The sequence below is a fragment of the Scyliorhinus torazame genome, chromosome 12 (assembly GCF_047496885.1).
Source record: "Scyliorhinus torazame isolate Kashiwa2021f chromosome 12, sScyTor2.1, whole genome shotgun sequence".
Taxonomy (NCBI): domain Eukaryota; kingdom Metazoa; phylum Chordata; class Chondrichthyes; order Carcharhiniformes; family Scyliorhinidae; genus Scyliorhinus; species Scyliorhinus torazame.
In genome coordinates, this window is record NC_092718.1 from 40,927,736 (window position 1) to 40,952,636 (window position 24,901).

Sequence of the window (24,901 nt, forward strand, 5' to 3'; positions counted from 1 at the left end):
CCTTTTTTCATTTTGTATCATAGAATTTACAGTGCTGAATGAGGCCATTCAGCCCATCAAGTCTGCACCGGCCCATTGGAAAGAGCACCCTACCCAAGTCCACACCTCCACCCTACCCCCGTAACCCAGTAACGCACTTCACCTTTTTGGACACTAAGGGCAATTTAGCATGGGCAGTCCACCTAACCAGCACATCTTTGGACTGTGGGAGGAAACCGGAGCACCCGGAGGAAACCCACGCACACACACGGAGAACGTGCAGACTCCGCACAGACAGTGACCCAAGCCGGGAATTGAACCTGGGACCCTGGAGCTGTGAAGCAACTGTGCTACCATGCTGTATCGTTTTTGTTATTTTCGGCCTCAACACCTCGCTGTTCCTGAGCTGTCCCCAGAATAACTGGATGAGTGAATTAATGTTTGCATGAGGACCAGTGGAAAATGACATGTGTTTTCCGATCCATAATCAAGTGTATATATTACCTTCAGTAGATTTCTGAAGCAGGGTAAATGAGGGAGGGAGTGTGTTTTCATGATGTTGGTGCATCTTTAAATACACTTCCATGGTAAAAGGACAGTTTTGAGGGTGCATTCAGTGCAAAAGAGGAAAATTAGTCCAGGAGTTGCAGTATACAGATTTGTGTCCACAATTTTCAACATGGAACCTTCGCCAATTTGTCTGTTCAAACAGAATGTTCAAAATTAAGAGTTTCCCCACAATATGGAGAAATCAATAAATGGGTTACCATGGGTCGTTATTCAACATTTCCAAATAGCTAATTACAGAATGGCTAACTGAAGAAACCATTAGTTTGCTCCCATCTTCATCTTCACCTGTCGATTGAGGGAACAAAACAGAAGCCATTTTTGTTTTAAAGAAAATGCTGTTCTAAATATATCACAGTGGTTTCTTCAAATTAATGGAAGTAACTGCTAAATTAATTTTCACTTAACCAGGTGCCTATATCCATAGTAAACGTGAGTGAACTCTGTAATCCAAAATATATTTTAGCTTTACTTCCAATTACTGTGTGATGCTTTTTGCATATTTGGCAGTAATTATATGCTGTTACAGTGCTAAGGAACAAATTGGCCTCAGCGCTGTTGAAAGGAAATTAAAACTCAACACCATCAGAAAACCAAATTTGGTGAGCATACTTACAAGCGCCCTCTCGGGTGGTTATGCTGCACCATGAGTATGTGGTGCAGTACTCCATAACCTTCATTCCCATTTGCTGTACAGATTGATAGCATTATCAGCAGATTTCAGTGGAATTCCCTTCAGGGATGTACGGTGAAAAATAGTTGGTAGTATTACAGGGCAAGAACTGTTCTTTTGATTGAATAACTTTACTTTAAAATGCAACAAAAAGGCTTCTGTAAGCTGTTTTAACAGCGATACCCGTTTGTTTCACAGTCTCTACCTGGCAGTTAAGGTCATAGTTGCCCTGAATGAGAATCCTTTAAGGGAAGCTGAAATAGCAAAATGTGAAAATTGAAATATGGGTATGGCTTTTGAGAACACAAGCTGCATGATAAACTGAGCTGAGTAGTACCAATAGGTGAGGTGGATTTTATAAATAAAGCAAAAGATACGTATAATTGAGGGTATTTTAATCGCTATTATATGTACTTGGAAGTTGAGAACTAAGTAGATGTGCTCGTGGCTTGTCTTGAGAGCAGCTGGAGTTTAATTAACACTTTTATCATAGAATTTACAGTGCAGAAGGAGGCCATTTGGCCCATGGAGTCTGCACCGGCTCTTGGAAAGAGCACCCTACCCAAGGTCAACACCTCCACCCCATCCCCATAACCCAGTAACCCCACCCAACACTAAGGGAAATTTTGGACACTAAGGGCAATTTATCATGGCCAATCCACCTAACTTGCACATCTTTGGACTGTGGGAGGAAACCGGAGCACATGGAGGAAACCCACGCGCACACGGGGAGGATGTGCAGACTCCGCACAGACAGTGACCCAAGCCGGAATCGAACCTGGGACCCTGGAGCTGTGAAGCAATTGCGCTATCCACAATGCTACCGTGCTGCCCCAAACTTTAAAAAGTTTACTGACTGAGAATTAATAAATTTGAACGTAAATTTTCTGTAGGAGCATACTCTTCTTTGAGTCAATGTTTAATACTTTAGGAATTATCATTATTATTACTATTCACCTCCCCTTGTTTTCAATTTCTTGCTTTATGGCTGTTTATTTATATAAAAACCTGACAGTCACTTTTGGAAAAGCAGTGATATAACATTGATGGTCCCCTCAGTTACCAACATCATATCTATTTGCCTAACCTTTTCAATCCAAAGCAGCAAGCTGTAAAACGTCAATTACAAAATGACTGCCTTCAGGGATCAGTGTTGGGCTCACAATTGTTCACAATTTACATAGATGATTTGGAGTTGGGGACCAAGTGCAATGTGTCCAAGTTTGCAAACGACACTAAGATGAGTGGTAAAGCAAAAAGTGCAGAGAATACCGGGGGCGGGATTCTCCGGCCGGGTCGGAGAATCGTCGGGGGGGGCGGCGTGAATCCCACCCCCGCCGGCTGCCGAATTCTCCAGCACCGGGGATTGGGTGGGAATTGCGGCAGCCCCCCCCCCCCCCGGCAATTCTCTGGCCCACGATGGGCCGGGTGGCCGCCTGTTTTCGGCCGGTCCTGCCGGCGTAAATTAGAGTAGGTACTTACCGGTGGGACCTTGACCTTGCTGCGGGGGGGGGGGGGGGGGGGGGGGGGGGTCGTGTCGCTGGCCCACGATCGGGGCCCACCGATCCGCGGGTGGGCCTGTGCCGTGGGGACACTATTCCTCCGCGTCGGCTGCTGTGGTCCTCCGCGATGGCCAACGTGGAGATGATCCCCCCTGCGCATGCGCTGGGATGACGCCAGCAAACGCTGGTGTTCCCGAGCGTGTGCCAGTCGGCGGAGGCCCTTCGGCTCCGGTTGGCGTGGCGCCAAGCCCCCTTCCGCGCCGGCTGGCAGGGCGCAAACCGTGCCAGCCTAGCCCCTGAAGGTGCGACGCCGGAACGGTTCACGCCACTCCTTCGCACCGGAGTTGCCTACCCCGCCGGTTCGCGGAGAATCCCGCCCCGGAAATCTGCAGAGGGATTTGGCTAGGTTAAGTTGTGTTATAAAATGACTGCCCTCTCATCAGTGGTTGGGCCCACAATTGTTCACAATTTACATAGATGATTTGGAGTTGGGGACCAAGTGCAATGTGTCCAAGTTTGCAAACGGCACTAAGATGACCTAGGCTAGGGTCTGGCAGATGGAATACAATGTTGACAAATGTGAGGTTATCCATTTTGGTAGGAATAACAGCAAAAGGGATTATTATTTAAATGATAAAATATTAAAACATACTGCTGTGCAGAGAGACCTAGGTGTGCTCGTGCATGAGTCGCAGAAAGTTGGTTTACAGGTACAACAGGTGATTAAGAAGGCAAATGGAGGGATGGAGTTTAAGACTAGGAAGGCTATGCTGCAATTGTATAAGGTGTTAGTGAGGCCACACCTGGAGTATTGTGTTCAGTTTTGGTCTCTACCTGAGAAAGGACGTACTGGCACTGGAGGATGTGCAGAGGAGATTCACTAGGTTAATCCCAGAGCTGAAGGGGTTGGATTACGAGAGAGGCTGAGTGGACTGGGGCTGTACTCGTTGGAATTTAGAAGGATGAGGGGGGATCTTATACAAACATATAAAATTATGAAGGGAATAGATAGGATAGATGCGGGCAGGTTGTTCCCACTGACGGGTGAAAGCAGAACTAGGGGACATAGCCTCAAAATAAAGAAAAGTAGATTTAGGACTGAGTTTAGGAGGAACTTCTTCACCCAAAGGGTTGTGAATCTATGGAATTCCTTGCCCAGTGCAGCAGTAGAGGCTCCTTCATTAAATGTTTTTAAGATAAAGATAGATAGTTTTTTGAAGAATAAAGGGATTAAGGGTTATGGTGTTCGGGCTGGAAAGTGGAGCTGAGTCCACAAAAGATCAGCCATGATCTCATTGAATGGTGGAGCAGGCTCGAGGGGCCAGATGGCCTACTCCTGCTCCTAGTTCTTATGTGTAAAAGCAGTAAAGAGGTCCAGGGTGATGTGCAGAGTACACCACATGAGATTAGGATTGCTCATTGGTTAGTCACTGTATATCACTATTGTCATATAAATATGGGCATGCATTCAAATATTAAAGACTGAAAACTTGCAAGAGAAGAATATAATATACATTTTTGTTTGTGACTGAAGCCAATATATCCCTGTTTGTAACATTGTTGTTTTCTGGTGTTGCAGTTTATTTCAAGATTGCTTTTGAATGAGAAGCTACTTAAGATATTTAAACTGCACAAGTCATGGAACTGGGATTCTTCCCATACTGGCTCACGATTACGCCTATAAAGCAATTGTCATTAATTGGTAGGGTGTCCTACATGTCAAGCATGGAGAAGCTTATAATATCCTTCAGAGATTGAGTGGTTTTAATTGTTTAAATTTGAGACTCACTAAGCTTGTGACCTTTCCAACCTCAGTTCTGTGGATGTGGATAAATATGTTGCCCCCCCCTCCCCCCCCCCCCCCCCCCCATGGATGGAGAATGTTCACTCTATTGGGCAGAGAAAAACTTTACCTGCTTGGATTTCTTAACTTAATTTGAGCCCCGGGTCACTGTCGGGTGGAGTTTGCACTTTCTCCCCATGTCTTCGTGGGTCTCACCCCCACAACGGTAGGTGAAATGGCCACGCTAAATTGTCCCTTAATTGGAAAAAAAAAAATTGGGTACTCTAAATTTATTTTTAAAAAGTAACTTGATTTGAAGAGTCATAAGCATGAGAAAGACCTCGAGGAAGTCATATTAACCCTAAAATGAATTGGTGTCATGTGTGATGTGAAACCGTGGAAAAGCAGTAACTGTAATCTCCCCACTGCCAGTTTGGAAAAGGCAGAATAGGGTTTGGGCAACCAGCTTTCTCCCAACAGGTAGGCTGGCTTATTTAAATATTTTAGTCTGGATCCATGACATGGGAAAAAAAAGAAAATTCCCTGGCCCCCGGCCTGACAAACCTCCATGGGTCCACTCCTCCCATCTGGTCCATAAACCCCCTCAGCACCTTGGCCGCCACCAGCCTCTTACCCGTCCTGGACCTGGAGCGGTCCAATGCTGGATCCAGTACCGTGTTGACGTCCGTCCCGTCCCCCCATTATCAAGCTCCCTGCCTCCAGGTCCGGAATCCGGCCCAACATGCGCCGCATAAATCCGGCATCGTCCCAATTCGGGGCATAATTGTTCACCAATACCACCCGCACCCCCTGCAGCTTACCACTCACCATCACATATCTACCTCCATTGTCTGCCACGATGTTCAGCGCCTCAAACGACACCCGCTTCCCCACCAAAATCGCCACCCTTCGTTTCTTTGCGTCCAACCCGAGTGGAAAACCTGCCCTGCCCAACCCTTTCTCAGCCTAACCTGATCTGCCACCCCCAAATGTGTCTCCTGTAGCATAACCACATCTGCCATCTTCTTGGCCACCTCTGTGCTCCAGTCCTGGTATATACTGACCTCTGCATTCTCCCACCTGCTGCTCCGCTCCTTTTTTGCCCATCTTAGGACACACTCCCTGTCCACCAAGCGGTGGAACCACACCAATACCGCCCGCGGCGGCTCGTTAGACTTGGGCCTCCTCGCCAGGACTCGGTGGGCCCTATCCAGCTCCAGGGGCCTCGGGAAGGCACCCGCGCCCATCAACGTGTTCAGCATCGTGACCACATATGCTCCAGCATCTGACCCCTCCACTCCCTCCGGGAGACCCAGAATCCGCAGGTTCTCCCTCCTCGACTGATTCTCCATGTCCTCTAACTTCTGCCATTTCTTATGCAGCGCCTCATGCGCCGCCACCTTCACCGCCAGGCCCAATATCTCGTCCTCATTCTCCGAGGCCTTCTGCCGCACCTTCCAGATCGCCGCCCCTTGGGCCTTCTGGGTCTCGACCAGCTTGTCGATCAAAGCCTTCATCGGCTCCAGCAGCTCTGCTTTCAATTCCGTGAAGCAGCGCTTGAGAAACTCCTGCTGCTCTTACGACCACTGCGCCCACGCTGCCTGGTCCCCACCCGCCGCCATCTTGGCTTTCCTCCCTCGCACTTTTCGCTGCACCAGAATTACTTTTTTCACCACGCCACTCCTGGCCCAATCCATACAGTGCCGGGGAAATCGTACTGTCACCATCCCACACTGGGAACCGTCGAACAAATGCTGCTGGGGCCCCTAAAAAGAGCCCAAAAGTCCGTTTCTGGCAGGAGCTGCCGAACGTGCGACTTAGCTCAGCATAGCCGCAACCGGAAGTCCCCCTGTATAGAATGAGTTATGTGCTATGTGCTTTGTCATGTCTGCTTGTGTACTAGGAGGAACATAAGTGTTTCCTCCCACCTCCCGCCCCAGCTCATTGAGCAAATCTGTTTCTCCAGAGCCCCTATCAATCTCGATCTCTGCATCTGATGTCTGTTCAACCACTGAGAATCACCCCGTGATCACCCAAACCATACTGCACACTGATCAGCGGGAACCTATATGCTTTTGGGCTGCAGTGTTTTCTGGTGCTTTCCCTGCCCGTCAGGAGCCAATCCTGTTAGTAAATCAGGCATCTGGGCAAGGAGCCTGTGTTTTTTTTCCTGTGTTGTGAGTGCCAAGATTTCTAACTGAAACTCCCACCGCCCTCCCTGTGAAATTCAGCCCCAGTTAATATTGGGGCCCTCGTGATCTGGGTTCATGCAACAGCAACGTTACGTGCCACTCCAAAAGTGTTGTTTCCTTAATATAATGACGTATGAGTTATTCACAGTGGATTTAGTTAGTGTGCTGTTTTCTGATTTCACTGACCATATGACTCTTTAAAATATAAATTGCAGGGTAAACTCAGCACGTTACCAAAATCATTGATGTTAAGGTTTTAACACTACGTTCAGGCTCTCCGAGTGGCACAGCAGCACAGTGGTTAGCACTGTTGCTTCACAGCACCAGGGTCCCAGGTTCGATTCCGGGCTTGGGTCAATGTCCGTACATTCTCCTTGTGTCATTGTGGGTTCCTCCTGGGTGCTCCAGTTTCCTCCCACAAGTCCCGAATGATGCGCTGTTAGGTCATTTGGAATTCTCCCTCTTGTGTACCTGAACAGGCGCCGGAGTGTGGCAATTAGGGGCTTTTCACAGTAACTTCATTGCGGTGTTAATGTAAGCCTACTTGTGACATTAAAGATTGTTATTATTATCTATTCTGGCATGAAAGTCAAATGTTGGGTGGTGCAGTGGTTAGCACCGCTGTCTCATGGTGCCAAAGATCCGGATTCAATCCGGGCCTGGGTCACTGTCCATGTGGAGTTTGCACATTCTCCCCGTGTCTGCGTGGGTTTCACCCCCACAACCCAAAGATGTGTAAGGTAGGCGAATTGGCCACGCTAAATTGCCCCTTAATTGAGGGGGGGGGGGGGGAAAGAATTGGATACTCTAAATTTTAAAAAAATGAAAGTAAAATACTGTGGATGCTGGAAATCAGAAATAACAAGCAAAAATGCTAGAAATACTTCGTTGTTCTGGCAGCATTTAATGTATTTTTTCATGATTTTTATAGTTAAATTCAGCAGTTTAAAATTATTTAAAAAGTATGCTATGCATTTTTTAGTTACTTTGAGTTTATTTCACCTTGCAATATGATTTTTAAAGCTGCATCTTGGAGAAAAGTGTTTTATTAGCTGCCTCATTATTGTTAGGTTTATGAACCACATGAAGCATCACATGGAATTAGAGAAGCAGAGCAGTGAAAGCTGGGAAAACCACACCACCTGCCAGCACTGTCACCGTCAGTTCCCCACGCCCTTCCAGTTACAGTGCCACATTGAAACTGCTCATAGTCCTTATGAGTCAACAAGTAAGTGTATAACTAACTTGTGTGCTTTTTAAATGACAACTGTGCTTAACCACAACCTTTCATTCTAATTGTAAGTTTGGCAAAATATGTAGATATTTCACTTCCGGATCCTATGGTGCTTTATGTTTCAAACAATTGAATAACCTGTATCTCAGGAGATCCTGTCTTGAAACTTAACTTTTCTCAGTGGCTGCCAATTGGGAAATCCTACATCAATCCAAAGCTGTGTAAAACATTGTGTGAGAACCTTTGTAGTCATGTACAGGCAAGAATTGGCATGTACTGCAACCAGTTGGGGCTGAGAATGCCATTAATTGGAAAGGAGACCAGGCAGTCAGTGGGGGTAACCTTCAAAGAGAGCTTCAGAGTGCCATTTTAAACATTTCCTGTGTCCTCTCATGGCACATTAACTATTTGAGAGTTGAGAAAACAAAACCTGGCAGGGGAGATGTTTTTCCGGCCATCCGGTCGGTGTCCATCCATCAAAGTTGGTTTTGCTGCACTTTTGCCTGAATGCTGTGGAGCTGGCTTCAAGAGGGCATTTGTGTTTGTTCGCTGATCCTCCCAATGAATCCTGAGGATGTGACAGAAGCATTGCTGGTGAAATTTCTCCAGTGCTCTTGTGTGTCGTCTGTATACAATCCAGGTCTTTCTGCATACAGGAATGTGGTGACAATTGCTCTGTACACTAGGAATTTTGTTGACTTGTGGAGGTCTTTCTGGTCAAACACTCCCTGCTGCAGTTTGGAGGCAGCTGAGCTGGCGCATCTGTCGGATCAACTCATAAATACGTAGCCTTTTGCGAGAGGTGACTGTCGTGGTATGGGAAGTGCTGAACATGTTCCAGGATCTCCTTGAACAAATCCGGGAGGTAGAGTATTTGGTTGACCAGGTGTGTGTTGATATTAGTTTTATTTTGGCATCATTCAAGGACAGGCTGAGTTTCTTGTATGCAGATTGAAGAGTCCAAGAGTGGCTTCCAGTTCTGGTGCAGAGTAGGCAATGATGCTACAGTTGTCCATAAACTGATATGTCATTCTGGCAAAAAGGTGACAAGAGGTTAAAGTTTTCCATCTAGGCAGTATTTAGTACAGGCACAAGAGGGCAATTGAGCTTTCCAGCAAATAGCCATTGTCAGATTTTAAGTAGCATGGGGAATATGAGAAAGCCTTCTTGATCCCGGTCTAGATTTGGACAGTGTCTGTTTCAGATCCCCCACTCACGACAGTTGTAGTCATATCTTCATGAAGCAAGTGCAGAATCATGGTGAATTTGTTGGGCATCTAAATATTTGGAGCACAATCCACAGGACCTCCCGATTTACTGAATTAAATGCTTAGCAATTGAATGATGTGGTAGTGTGGCCCCTTTTAAGGCGGGAGGCTCCATGGACCATGTGAATGACTTGGGGGTAAATGTGCGGGAGTGCACGAACCCCAGCCAATAGGGAGTTTGTCCAGGACCCTGAGAGCAGGACCTTGGGCAGTGTGGACTAGGGAACCAACTGATTAAGACCTCATGAGTGTTCTGTGCATGTTACTTGACTGCCTTTGCCTTTCATCAATAAACACCTTTGTTAACTACTCAAAGCCTCCAGTGTATGTCTCAGGCCAAAGCCCTCCTCCGACCCCCTCGACTCAAAATTGATCTTTTCCAACCGTAATAAGTCGTACAGGTGCCCTGGTCAGGCCGCCACCCCTGGTGGCGTACCCAACCTCCAATTCAACTAGATCCTTCACTGAGCAATCATAGAAGACAAGGCCACAATATCAGCCCCCTTCCCTTCCATCAGCTCCAGCATTTCCGATACTCCAAAGAACGCCACCATTGGGTCCACCCTGACCTACCCACCCACAATTTTGGACAAACATTGCTTCCCAGTACCTCTCCAGCTTCTCACAACCTCCGAACGTGCGAGTGTGATTCACCGGCCCTCACTCGCACTCGTCGTCCACCCTTTGAAAGAACCCACTCATCCTTGCTCGGCTCATACACACCCTATGCACTACATTAAACTGACTCAAACTCACCCGTGCCCAAGAGGGTGTTGAGTTGACCCTGCGCATCGCCTCACACCACAGACGCCAGTCTATTTCCAACCCCCCACAAATTTTCCTCCTCCCATTTGTATTTGACCCTGCCCCCCCCCCCCCCAAAGCTTCTGAAGAGCATGCAATGTATCGGTTGAATGCAGTCCAATTGAATAAGATGGCTCCAATTGAAATTATCTTCAGGGTATATGTTAAACCGTTTAAAGTGGAAGTCAACACCCGGGCTTCGGTGACCATAGTGGGTGAGCATCAGCTATTAAGGAAGAATCACTGGTGGCAATAGAGAAAGTCCTAAGATGAAACCTTCTGAATCATGAAGCAAGCATTACAGTCTTCAAACCTCTTGGTGCATTTTGATCTAGGAAAACCAATCATGCTCATGTGATGTGTCCTCTATGGTATAGGGACAGATTCATCCCACAAAATGGGAGATAGTTCTTAAGAATCTCGACAGTGCAGGAGAAGGTCATTCAGCCCATCAAATGTGTACCAACCCTCTGAAGAGCAACCTACCTAGGGCCATGGGTATCCTCATAACCCCACCTAACCTGTACATTCCTGGACACTGAAGGTCAATCTTTCATCATGGCCAATCACCTAACCCCAACGTCTTTGGACTATGGGGGGGGGATGGGGGGACTGAACCACCCGGAGGAAACCCACGCAGGCACTGGGAGAAAGTGCAACTTCCACACAGTCACCCTGGGCTGAAATTGAACCCGGGTCCCTGGCGCTGTGAGGAAGAAGTACTAACCACTACCACTGTGCCGCCTGGAACACCCTATTGGCTTTGCCTCAAGGACCCTTTCAGAAACGGAACGAAACTATGCCCAGATTGAGAAGGACGGTTTAGCGATTACATACAGTGTGAAGAAATTCCACCAGTATGTGTACGGTTGGCAGTTCGACATAGTGACTGACCACAAGCCGTTGGGCCTTTTAAGGGAAGATAAGCCCATACCATCTATAACCTCAGCAAGGATGCAGCATTGGGCCTTGCTGTTAGCAGCCTACAACTGTGCTTTACAGCAACTGCCTGGGACGTAAATTACAAATGCGGATGCATTAAGTCGCCTGCCCCTACCCAAGAGCATTCAGCCGCCACTTGTACCCCAGGAGATTATTCTGGCTTTAAACTTTCCAGACACTGCCATTGTCTGCTGGGCATATCCGTAACTGAACCCAAAGAGACCATGAACGGGATTCTCCATCCCGCCGCACCAGAAATCTGGTGCAGCGCCCCCATGGGATTATCTGTCTCACCAGCCGGCCAATGGGGTTTCCCATTGTGGGCAGCCCCACGCCGTCAAGAAATCCCTGAGCCGCCGGCGCAGCAGAGTATCCCGACAGCGGAGGATCAGCCCCTATTCTTTGAAAGGTTCAATGATGATTCAGACTGGCTGGCATTACAAGAAGTCTGAACAGCTGAGTGCCTACTTCATTCGGGAAGACGAGTTGACATTGCAGACTGTGATTTTGTGTGGATCACGGGGGCCGTCCCTCCTCAGGCCAGGATTTCTTCCTTGAAGAGCTACATAGCACCCACCCAGGGCAGACAAAGATGAAAATGCTGGTGTGCAATTGCATCTGGTGGCAAGGCATAAATAAAGACAGTGAAGGACTAGAACAACAGTGCCACCCTTGCCAAATGCAGCAATATTTACAGCCTTCCGCCACCCTTCACCCTTGGGAATGGCCAGGTTGCTGTGGACCAAGGTTCACATTGACTATGCTGGCCCGTTTATGGGCAAGATAATTTTGGAGGCTGGTGGATGCCAAGCCCACTCTAAGTGGCTATCGGTTCAAGAGATGGTGATCACTACCTCGGCAGCCTGGGTAGATGCCTTACCCTGAGCGTTTGCCATTCATGGTGTTCCCAAGTGAATTGTTTTGGAAAATGGCACCCTGTTGACTGGGATGATGTCCAGATTTGTGAAATGAAATGAAAATCGCTTATTGTCACAAGTTGGGCAGCACGGTAGCATAGTGGTTAGCATAATTGCTTCACAGCTCCAGGGTCCCAGGTTCGATTCCCGGCTTGGGTCACTGTTGTGCGGAGTCTGCATGTTTTCCCCGTGTGCGTGTGGGTTTCCTCGGGTGCTCCGGTTTCCTCCCACAGTCCAAAGATGTGCAGGTTAGGTGGATTGGCCATGCTAAATTACCCTTAGTGTCCAAAATTGCCCTTAGTGTTGGGTGGGGTTACTGGGTTATGGGGATAGGGTGGAGGTGTGGGCTTGGGTCGGATGCTCTTTCAAAGAGCCGGTGCAGACTCGATGGGCCGAATGACCTCCTTTTGCACTAAATTCTATGAAATGGAGTTACTGTGAAAAGCCCCTAGATTTTTGTGTGAGCAAATGGCATACGACACATGTGGACAACCCCCTACTTCCCAGCATTGAATGGTCTGGCTGAGGGCCATTCAAGCTTTCAAAACTGCCATAAAAAAGCAATCTGATAAACCACTTCGCTAGCAGTTGGCTAACATTTTGTTGTACAACTCAAACCCCTCATTCCACCATGTCGGTCATAGCAGCTCAGGTGTGCATAGGGTGGAGGCATGTCAGACCTCCTGGAAGAGTCAGTGGTCAGAGCAGAGGGGTGATATGTCGTTCTGGATAGGAGATACCGTTTTGGTCCACAATTATGCTTCAGGCTTTTCCTTTGTTCGAAGGACTGGTTATGGCCCAGTCGGGAACAATGTCTTATTTGGTCAATTTTAACAGGAAGACCGCCAGGAAGCACGTCGACCATTTGAGGAACGCCCCAGCTAGGAGTTGACAAGCCCAGCTAGCATCATGAACAGTCCTGTAACTCTGTCCATTCAAGAGGAGCCAGCGCCTCTTGATTCTGCTGAACCCACTGCGCCTGTTGTTGAGGCGGTGCTTCTTGAGGTGGCACCAACTGTCTGCCATCTGATTGTCCAAGAGAGCACCGAGCGTGTAGCAGGGCTATGTCCGGGAAGGATCTAGAGGAATCTGGGCCGATTGACTTTTTGATGGACTCGCTCTTTCCTGTTGGCTCTGTTAATATCTGTAACTTCTGGATATAGTTTTTGGGGTAGTGGTAATAAGTGATTTGGAGGGGGTGGGGGAAGATGTAGAAGCACAGCCACTTTAAGGGGACGGGCTCCACTGACCACGTGACTGGTTCATGGCCAATTGTGTGGAGATCCCATCTAATGAGGGGTTTGTGCGGGACTCTGGGAGCAGGACGGCGGGTGGACCAAGGAACCAAAGTGTCAGGTGCTGGTGAATGAGACATATCCTGAGTGAGTGAGACACATCCAGAGTGGGAATTGGAACTTGGTAATTTGGTGCAGTGAGGTACTCGGGAAAGGTAAGTGGTGTACATTGTATTCTTCTGTTTGAAGCTTAAGTAGTGTGAGTCACCCTGGTTAGCTGAGTTCTGTATAAAAGACAGACAGAAAGCGCACTCCGTAAACTTTGCGCAGGTGAAGGACACATCCTGAGTGAGTGAGACACATCCAGAGTGGGAATTGGAACTTGGTAATTCGGTGCAGTGAGGTAATTCGGTGCAGAGTGGGTGAAGGTGCTTTTTCACTATCGTTTTGTTCTCTTTCTCCTGGCCTGCAACTGTTAATCTGCAGGGAGAGAATCCGAGAGCATCCTGGGAAGGGAAAGTGATTTTTATTTCTATTTCCTTTTCAAATTGTGTGTGGGGGAAAACTGTAAGTGACATCCAGTAAAACTGTGACCTGATTGGCTGGTTGGGAATCTGTTAAATTTGGGGGGAAAATAATATTGGAAAAAAATTCGAATTGATTAACTAGATAGTGGAGTAACTAAACCTGAGGGCAAAGATCGGTATTTAGCCTTTAATTTTACAGTAAAAATCATCTAGCGTCAGGGCCATATAGATCATTGTAACTCAATTTAACAATAATTCAAATGTTTATTTTAAATTAATTAATTAGTGCTTAAATGTCACTCAACGGGGTACAGTGCTCCAACTATGAGATGTGGCAGATCTGTGACGTTTCCAGCGTTCCGGCTGACTACATCTGCAGCAAGTGTAACCAATGGCAGCTCCTGACAGACCGCGTCGTTCGGTTGGAGCAGCAATTGGATGCACTTAGGAGCATGCAGGTGGCAGAAAGCAACATAGATGGGTGTGACCACATCTCTATAACTCCTAAGGTGCAGGCAGAGAGATGGGTGACCACAAGAAGGGGCAGGCAGTCAATGCAGGAATCCCCTATGGTTGTCCCCCTCTCGAACACGTGTACCCCTTTGGATGCTGTTGGGGGGAATAGCCTATCAGCGGAAAACAGCAGCAGCCAGAACAGTGGCACCACGGCTGGCTCTGATGTTCAGCAGGGAGGGTCAAAGCGCATAAGAGCAATAGTCATAGGGGTCTCTATAGTCAGGGGCACAGATGGGCGCTTCTGTGGACATGAAAGAGACTTCAGGATGGTATGTTGCCTCCCTGGTGCCAGGGTCCAGGATGTCTCTGAATGGGTAGCGGGCATCCTGAACGGGGAGGGCAAACAGGCAGAGGTCGTTGTATATATTGGTACTAACGACATAGGCAGGAAGGGGCATGAGGCCCTGCAGCAGGAGTTCAGGAAGCTCGGCAGAAAGTTAAAAGACAGGATCTCTAGGGTTGTAATCTCGGGATTACTCTCTGTGCCACGTGCCAGTGAAGCGAGAAATAGGAAGATAGAGCAACTAAACACATGGCTAAACAACTGGTGTGGGAGGGAGGGTTTCTGTTATCTGGATCACTGGGAGCTCTTCTGGGGCAGGTGTGATCTGTATAAGAAGGATGGGTTGCATCTAAACTGGAGAGGCATAAATATCCTGGCTGCGGGGTTTGCTAGTGTCACACACGAGGGTTTAAGCTAGTATGGCAGGGGGGTGTATAGAGGAGCAAATAGGTCAGGAGCTGAAAAAACTGAGTGAGAACTAGGGAATAGGGCCAGTATGGCTTTGAGGAAGAGCAGACAAGGAGATGTTGCTGGAAACAGCGGACTGCTGGCCTGAAGTGCATACGTTTTAATGCAAGAAGTATAACAGGTAAGGCAGATGAACTTAGAGCTTGGATAAGTACTTGGAACTATGATGTTGCCATTACAGAGACCTGGTTGAGGGAAGGACAGGATTGGCAGCTAAACGTTCCAGGATTTAGATGTTTCAGACGGGATAGAGGGGGATGTAAAAGGGGTGGAGGAGTTGCAGTACTGGTCAGGGAGAATATGACAGCTGTACTGCGGGAGGACACTTCAGAGGGCAGCGAGGCTATATGTGTAGAGATCAGGAATAAGAAGGGTGCATTCACAATGTTGGGGGTATACTACAGGCCTCCCAACAGCCAGCGGGAGATAGAGGAGCAGATAGGTAGACAGATTTTGGAAAGGAGTAAAAGCAACAGGGTTGTTGTGATGGGAGACTTTTAACTTCCCCAATATTGACTGGGACTCACTTAGTGTTCGGGGCTTGCACGGGGCAGAGTTTGTAAGGAGCATCCAGGAGGGCTTCTGAAAACAATATGTAGATAGTCCAACTAGGGAAGGGACTATACTAGACCTGGTATTGGGGAATGAGCCCAGCCAGGTGGGACAAGTTTCAGTAGGGGAGCATTTCGGGAACAGTGACCACAATTTAGTAAGTTTTAAAGTACTGATGGACAAGGATACGAGTGATCCTAGGGTGAATGTGCTAAATTGGGGGAAGGCTAATTATAACAATATTAGGTGGGAACTGAAGAACCTAGATTGGGGGCGGATGTTTGAGGGTAAATCAACATCTAACATGTGGGAGGCTTTCAAATGTCAGTTGAAAGGAATTCAGGACCGGCATGTTCCTGTGCGGAAGAAGGATAAATCCGGCAAATTGCGGGAACCTTGGATAATGAGAGATATTGTAGGCCTCGTTAGAAAGAAAAAGGAGGCATTTGTCAGGGCTAGAAGGCTGGGAGCAGACAAAACCTGTGTGGAATATAAGGAAAGTAGGAAGGAACTTAAGCAAGGTATCAGGAGGGCTAAAAGGGGTCACGAAAAGTCATTGGCAAATAGGGTTAAGGAAAATCCCAAGGCTTTTACACATGCATAAAAGGGCGGGCCCACTGAAGGACAGGCGAGGGAATCTGTGTGGAGCCAGAGGAAATGGGCGAAGTGCTAAATGAATACTTTGAATCAGTATTCACCAAAGAGAAGGAATTGGTGGATGTTGAGTCTGGAGAAGGGTGTGTAGATAGCCTGGGTCACATTGAGATCCAAAAAGACAAGGTGTTGGGCGTTACGGTTTTGTGAAGGGGAGGTTGTGTCTCACTAACTTGATAGAGTTTTTCGAAGAGGTCACAAAGATGATTGATGAGGTAGGGCAGTGGATGTTGTCTATATGGACTTCAGTAGGCCTTTGACAAGGTCCCTCATGGCATACTGGTACAAAAGGTGAAGTCACAAGGGATCAGAGGTTAGCTGGCAAGATGGAGACAGAACTGGCTAACTCATAGAAGGCAGAGTAGCAGCAATGGAAGGGTGCTTTTCTGATTGGAGGGCTGTGACTCGTGGTGTTCCGCAGGGATCAGTGTTGGGACCTTTGCTGTTCGTCGTATATATAAATGATTTGGAAGAAAATGTAACTCGTCTGATTAGTAAGTTTGCAGACGACACAAAGGTTGGTGGAATTGCAGATAGCGATGAGGACTGTCAGAGGATACAGCAGGATTTAGATCGTTAGGAGACTTGGACGGAGAGATGGCAGATGGAGTTTAATACGGACAAATGTGAGGTAATGCATTTTGGAAGGTCTAATGCAGGTAGGGAATATGCAGTGAATGGTAGAACCCTCAAGAGTATTGACAGTCAGAGAGATCTAGGTGTACAGGTCCACAGGTCACTCAAAGGGGCAAAACAGGTGGAGAAGGTAGTCAAGAAGGCATAAGGCATGCTTGCCTTCATTGGCTGGGGCATGAGTATAAAAATTGGCAAGTCATGTTGCAGCTGTTCCAAACCTTAGTTAGGCCACACTTGGAGTATAGTGTTCAATTCTGGTCCACACTACCAGAAGGATGTGGAGGCTTCAGAGAGGGTGCAGAAGAGATTTACCAGGATGTTGCCTGGTATGGAAGGCTTAGAGGAAAGGTTGAATAAACTCTGTTTGTTCTCACTGGAACGACGGAGGTTGAGGGGCGACCTGATAGAGGTCTACAAAATTATGAGGGGCATAGACAGAGTGGATAGTCCGAGGCTTTTCCCTGGGGTAGCGGGGTCATAGGTTTAAGGTGCGAGGGGTAAGGTTTAGAGGAGATGTACAAGGCAAGTTTTTTTACACAGAGGGTAGTGGGTGCCTGGAACTCGCTGCCGGAGGAGGTGGTGGAAGCAGGGGCAATAGTGACGTTTAAGGGGCGTCTTGACAAATACATGACTAGGATGGGAATAGAGGGATACGGACCCCGGAAGTGTGGAAGATTTTAGTTTAGACGGGCAGCATGGTCGGCGCAGGCTTGGAGGACCAAAGGGCCTGTTCCTGTGCTGTACTTTTCTTTGTTCTTTGTTCTTTGTCAGGACCTGTTGTAAAGTATTCTGTGCTTGTTACTTGACTGTCTTTGCTGTTCATCAATAAACCCCTTTGTTAACTACTGGACGCCTCCAGTGTGTGTCTCGAGCCGCCACAAATACGCTTAAGCATGTGCTCAACATGTTTTTGGATTTTCCAAATTTTCTCCTCCAAAATCCATACAAGTGCATGAACTTTTGACGTGAGTGAAAACTTTCCAGCTTGTACGACCACAGATGAAATATCATTGGGGCTGTTGTCTGTGCTGTTTTTTATTTGTTTCATTGCGTGATGCAGCTCTCCCCGCAGTGGTGGCTCACTCATGGGTTCTACCACAGGTTGCTGGGAGTTGGCCTGGAGAATATCAGCTGCTGCTCTGGATTCACTGTTAAGGAGTTGGTGAAAATGTTCTTTTCAGCATTGATAGATGATATTGTGATCATTAAGAGCAACACTGCCTTGACCCAATCAGCAAGATTACGACTGAACATTTGCAATAACTCTTTTCCCATTCCCATTGACTTTGTTTTCTTTGGAGCAGAAATTCAGTTTTGAATGCACCAGTTGACTCGGCCCTCTTGGAGACTCCAAAGATTTACTACCCTCTGAATGGAACAATTTCTCATTTCAGTCCAAAAAACACACCGTTTATCCTGAAAATGTGACTCCTAGTTCTAGACTCTACAGTCAGGAGGGGCATCTACCGATTTAAAAAAAAACAAATTCCAATTCAGGGGCAATTTTAGCATGGCCACTCCACCTACCCTGCACAACTTATAGGTTGTGAGGGTGAGACCTGTGCAGACATGAGGAGAATGCAATCTCCACATGGACAGTGACATGAGGTTTTGGTCGAATCCGGGTTCTCCGCTAGAGGCATCCATCCTGTCAATATACCTTTCAATTAAGATTTCTGTTTATCAGTGAAAGCAATCACATTGGTATATGTTTTGGAGTTGCTGCATATTTTATTCTTGTACTCTCCAAAGAGAATTTTTTTGTAGTTCCTTTTTTATTTGCTAAATTCTGGTTCAGATTCCGGAAGTGAATGGATAGTGTTCCATTCGCACTACTGCCTGGTCTTAAATAGAAATCACGGTGCCACTGATTAATTTGAGCCCACCAATATCAATAAGCATCTTGGGCTGAATTCTGTGCCGTTGGGGTTCTCCGTATTGCCGGCTGCACGGGGGTTTCCTGATGGTGTAGGACTGCCCCACAATGAGAAACCCCATTGACCAGCCAGCGACGAAACGGAGAATCCCGACAGCGTGGGCACCAGAAATCTGGTGCGGTGAGACAGAGAATCCCACCCCTTATCTACAGCTGACTATGTAAATTGAATTAACCCATCTGGGGAGGTGGTATTTAAAGGCAGTGCACTGTAACGTGCTGATGGATTTACAGCTCAATTTATTCTTGCACATCAGAATGTGTGCAGTGATACCGTTTTGCAAACTGAAAATTTGACTGCCGAGAGTCCACTGGAGAAACATCTCCACTCTATATAGTTGTGCACATTGGTAAATAAGTCAGAATTGAGATAATAGTTTGTTGTAAATCAAGTATTGCTGAGAGGAAGGTTGAGAAGTTGCGGGGGTGGGGGTTCTAAATTAGTATAGCTAAGCCAATAGGCATACTAAATAAGCAAAAATTGCAAGGAAAAGTTCAGAATTGTACAAAAGAAATAAATTGTTGGGATTCACATGCCAATCAAAAAAACAATCATAATAGAAAACAATTGTGGAAAAGGAAATGGCATTAAAATCTCAGCATGGTACAGCTTGGACTGCTAAAATCATAAAATACTTCCAGACCTAATTTTAGTTGTGTAAAGAAAAATCAATTGGAAAGCAGTCAAATATTCTTTGAGAAGAAATAAGTCTATATATACTTCAAATATGGAAGGGAAAGTCGAAGTAAAACAAAGCATTTCGTCAAATAGTTTGCTATTTATTGGGGTTAACAATTTTCTTCCCCTTCTTCATAGAATGGGTAAAGTCTTGGAGAGGATTATAAGAGACAAGATTTATAATCATCTAGATAGGAATAATATGATTAGGGATAGTCAGCATGGCTTTGTGAAGGGTAGGTCATGCCTCACAAACCTTATCGAGTTCTTTGAGAAGGTGACTGAACAGGTAGTCGAGGGTAGAGCAGTTGATGTGGTGTATATGGATTTCAGTAAAGCGTTTGATAAGGTTCCCCACGGTAGGCTATTGCAGAAAATACGGAGGCTGGGGATTGAGGATGATTTAGAGATGTGGATCAGAAATTGGCTAGCTGAAAGAAGACAGGGTGGTGGTTGATTGGAAATGTTCAGAAGAGTACAGTCACAAGTGGAGTACCACAAGGATCTGTTCTGGGGCCGTTGCTGTTTGTCATTTTTATCAATGACCTAGAGGAGGGTGCAGAAGGGTGGGTGAGTAAATTTGCAGACGACACTAAAGTCGGTGGTGTTGTCGATAGTGTGGAAGGAAGTAGCAGGTTACAGAGGGATATAGATAAGCTGCAGAGCTGGGCTGAGAGGTGGCAAATGGAGTTTAATGTAGAGAAGTGTGAGGTGATTCACTTTGGAAGGAATAACAGGAATGCGGAATATTTGGCTAATGGTAAAGTTCTTGGAAGTGTTGATGAGCAGAGGGATCTAGGTGTCCATGTACATAGATCCCTGAAAGTTGCCACCCAGGTTGATAGGGTTGTGAAGAAGGCCTATGGAGTGTTGGCCTTTATTGGTAGAGGGATTGCGTTCCGGAGTCATGAGGTCATGTTGCAGCTGTACAAAACTCTGGTACGGCCGCATTTGGAGTATTGCGTCCAGTTCTGGTCACCGCATTATAGGAAGGACGTGGAAGCTTTGGAGCGGGTGCAGAGGAGATTTACCAGGATGTTGCCTGGTATGGAGGGAAAATCTTATGAGGAAAGGCTGATGGACTTGAGGTTGTTTTCGTTGGAGAGAAGAAGGTTAAAAGGAGACTTGATAGAGGCATACAAAATGATCAGGGGCTTAGATAGGGTGGACAGTGAGAGCCTTCTCCCGCGGATGGTAATGGCTAGCACGAGGGGACATAGCCTTAAACTGAGGGGTAATAGATATAGGGCAGAGGTCAGAGGTAGGTTCTTTACGCAAAGAGTGGTGAGGCCGTGGAATGCCCTGCCTGCAACAGTAGTGAACTCGCCAACGTTGAGGGCATTTAAAAGTTTATTGGATAAGCATATGGATGATAATGGCATAGTGTAGGTTAGATGGCTTTTGTTTTTTTGACTTCCCATGTCGGTGCAACATCATGGGCCGAAGGGCCCGTACTGTGCTGTATCGTTCTATGTTCTAATGCAAAATGATATCACAGATTCCAGGAATGTGTATAACATTGATATCATGATGTGTGGAAGAAAATAAATGAACTCTTCCCATTATATGTAATTACACCATATTTTGCCTTTTTCAATTGCAGCAAAACTTATAAATTGGAAAATATCTACGGAACCAAATCTTGTATAATTGATTGTAAATTTGTTCTTGTTGTCTTCCAGCTATTTGCAAAATTTGTGAGTTGTCCTATGAATCTGAGCAAGTACTTCTGCAGCATATGAAAGACAATCATAAACCAGGGGAAATGCCATATGTTTGTCAGGTAATTTTTCATAAACAAAAAATTGTTTGGCAAGTTGTTTTGTTTAAAAAAAAATACAATATTGTCCCAGTCATTCTTTCTCCCTCCATTCTTCAGGTATGCAACTACCGGTCATCAGTGTATTCAGATGTGGATAGCCATTTCCGCATTGTTCATGAAAGTACCAAGCAGTTGCTTTGCCCTTTTTGCCTTAAGGTCATTAAAAGTGGAAATGCTTATGTTCAGCATTATATGAGACATCAGGTACAGTAATAATATTGATATACATTTGTAATTTATAAATGAATATCTGTAATCTTACAGAATCTTCAGTTTCTCTACTGAACATGTGTAAGTAACTACATAGTTGGGGTTATTTTTACATGTAAATTTGCTTGCTGACTACTTGGGAAAATATGATTCACGTGATTTGAGTCAGTTGAGGGAATTGGCTCGGGGGAGAAAAAAATGCTCTCTTTACATTCGATTTTGAAGTGCATGAGCATGTGGTGAAAATGAGGGGAAGAATTACATTTACCGTATGGGAAAAAGTAGGTCAGTAATCAGTTACAGCATTATTGTTATTTTTGACATTTGCTGTTGGGTGTTTTGAACATCTCAGTTTGTCACTGTCAGTAGAGAAATCTATTTGTGGCTCATAGCTGAGCAACTTGAACAGTCAGCACAATCGGAAATCCACTTTTAGAATACTGTGTTCAGTTATCTACTTTCCTTGAATTGATTAGACTTTTCCGTTGAGAAGTTGATGCTTGACCACACAAACAGTTGTAACAAATTATGCTTGCTTTATTGCTTGAATACAAAAGTGCAAATCATATTTGTAGGAAATAAATTACATTTAAATTGTCTTGGCTTAATATGTTTTGAATTTTCATGCGAATGAGAACACAAAGTTAGAAGTAAAACGCCACAGCTTCTTTATCAGGAAATCTTTGGTAGGATCATAACAAAGTACCTGCTGAAAAGATGGGGTATCAAGGGTATTTGCATAGGGGGACATATATTATGCATTAAAGATCCTTTTAATAGTGGGTAAGAATACTATATATAGACACCATTTATGGATTAACTGTGTTTCTTGAGATTAGAGTAGCTAAACCAGGCTTTTTCTCCAATGTGGGTAAGCACAGTATTATTTTCAGGATGACTAACTCTGGGGGAAGTAATCGAGGGATACTCTGCCTGAGGTGTGAGGTTGGGGTGGTGAGACCTTCAGAATGGGATAATCATGGGGATCATGCAACCCGCCACAAATCTGAAAATGCTGGCTTGGCAAAGCAGCCCTCGACCACCCACCCCTCAAAAGATCTGAACAAAAACCACAGTATTTCTGGGGTTGACGCAAAGCCGGAGATGGAAGAAATTCAGGAATGCCTGACCTGGGACACAGGACTAATAAATAAATTACAGGATACTCCTGGTAAATCCAGCATGGTTAGTCACCCTGCTTTCACCTGAAGTAAAAGCATTAACTCATCAAAGAAAATACAAGCTTACTGTGAAAGAGAGACTGGAAGAATTTTACATTGTAACTATCCTTTTTTCTTTTATCTGGATTTGGTCTTTGTGTGAGTTATTGTGTGTAGTCGAGGTGACTGAAACAAGTTTTGAAACATCGGGGTAAGTGTGGGATAATGAATAAGTCTTTTTTTAAAACCTCTGGTAAAGACTAGCTGCTGGGATTATTTAAATTTAAACAAGAAAAAACACATACACACACACACGACATACAAAAACGCTTTGATGGATAGTAAGAAAAGGTGTAAATCTGTCTGTGATAGAAAATTGTGATAAGACTCAACCAAGTGGAATATTTGGAGAATGCAGTGATGTAAACATTACAACCAATCCATAAGATCATAGACCACAGTATTTTTAATAAAATAACAATAAAACAGAAGTTACGTCAGTAAGAGATTGGGATCAGTGGAGAGAAACACTTTATGTCAGACAACTAATCCATTTAGGCATGTGAAGAGGTATGGAGAGTGATTGTAAACACATTTGTAGTAAGAATAAGAATCGCTTATTGTCACAAGTAGGCTTCAATGAAGTTACTGTGAAAAGCCAGGCATTTTGCATACAAAATGATCAGGGGGTTGGAGCATACAAAATGATCAGGGGGTTGGATAGGGTGGACAGTGAGAGCCTTCTCCCGCGGATGGATATGGCTGGCACGAGGGGACATAACTTTAAACTGAGGGGTAATAGATATAGGACAGAGGTCAGAGGTAGGTTCTTTACGCAAAGAGTAGTGAGGCCGTGGAATGCCCTACCTGCTACAGTAGTGAACTCGCCAACATTGAGGGCATTTAAAAGTTTATTGGATAAACATATGGATGATAATGGCATAGTGTAGGTTAGATGGCTTTTGTTTCGGTGCAACATCGTGGGCCGAAGGGCCTGTACTGCGCTGTATTGTTCTATGTTCTATATGAATGTTATGGATATTTGGGAAACGGGGAAGTCATCAAAATTGTTTATTTTGAAGGTAGTGACAGGAGCTGGCAAGTCAAAATGACCCCATGTTATACTATACAGTTGTTGTACATGGTGGTAGGATTGCACCTCTATTTTTCTTTGTACATTACCTAAAGAGGGATGAAGTATTCATCGAGAACTCCTGAGTCCCAGTCTAAATTCAAAAAAGGAAACCTTGTAAACTCTTGTATACTTACAGTATTTGTGCTATTTTGTATCATGAAATGATCGGATATCGGTTTAGCACACTTGGCTAAATCGCTGGCTTTTAAAGCAGACCAAGGCAGGCCAGCAGCACGGTTCGATTCTCGTACCAGCCTCCCCGAACAGGCGCCGGAATGTGGCGACTAGTAGCTTCATTGAAGCCTAATTGTGACAATAAGCGATTTTCATTTCATTTCATATGACCAAGCAGCTGTGAGTTCAACTTATGTGGAATTGCAATCCACTTGTCAGTGAACCACTGAATGTCTGGCACCTTTCATAGTTTTCCTGTGACAGCAAGAGACTTGCTCATCATGAACTGAGAATGGTACTGTTTGAGAGGTAGATGGAATGATGTACCATTCAAAGTAAGCGGTGAAACATACAAACAAGTAAATATTTTGGATTAAATGCATCCCCTGCCACAATCTAGGTACCTTCCCTTGTCAAGCATCAACCAGCTCTATAGATTGTAATTTTAAAAATACATATATTTTTTAAATTTATAGTACCTAATTCATTCTTTTTCCAATTAAAGGGTAATTTAGCGTGACCAATCCACCTACCCTGCACAGCAGATCTTTGGGTTGTAGGGGTGAGGCCCACGCAGACACTGAAGAATGTGCAAACTCCATACGGACAGTGACTCAGAGCCAGCATCAAACCTCGATCCTTGGCGCCGTGAGGCAGCACTGTGCCGCCGTGCCACCCTATAGATTATGTAAATTACACCCAATCATTATTCTAATTTCAAAAGAGTTACTTAAATGTTTTATTTCTTGTTCAGAAAAAAGGAGTTTACCGTTGCAGCAAATGTAAGCTTCAATTCTTGACGTGTAAAGAAAAATTGGATCACAAAACTCAACACCATAGGACGTTTCGAAAACCTATGCAGTTAGAAGGTCTGCCTCCTGGAACAAAGGTAGAGATTTGCACTTTTTAGATGCATTTTCTGAGAGTTATTGAAGAATATAACCCCTTCATAATATTTAGTAATTTGGATTCGGTAGCATTCAATTTCAATTTTATCAGATATAATTGATTTCTAATTTGTAAAGTCATAGAAAATAGACTACTAGTGCAGTC

General features: G+C 45.4%; 1 protein-coding gene across 7 annotated transcripts in view; it reads left to right on the top strand.

The window, feature by feature from the left end:
• The window catches only part of znf280d (zinc finger protein 280D), a 188,787-nt gene that overhangs the window by 126,841 nt on the left and 37,045 nt on the right, over positions 1-24,901 (top strand). For all 7 annotated transcript variants that reach the window (XM_072470735.1, XM_072470740.1, XM_072470737.1 and 4 more), the window contains 4 exons: positions 7,767-7,924; positions 21,030-21,130; positions 21,227-21,373; positions 24,603-24,737. In XM_072470735.1, the coding sequence (XP_072326836.1) occupies positions 7,767-7,924; positions 21,030-21,130; positions 21,227-21,373; positions 24,603-24,737 (541 nt within the window). The remainder of the gene's footprint in view (positions 1-7,766; positions 7,925-21,029; positions 21,131-21,226; positions 21,374-24,602; positions 24,738-24,901) is intronic.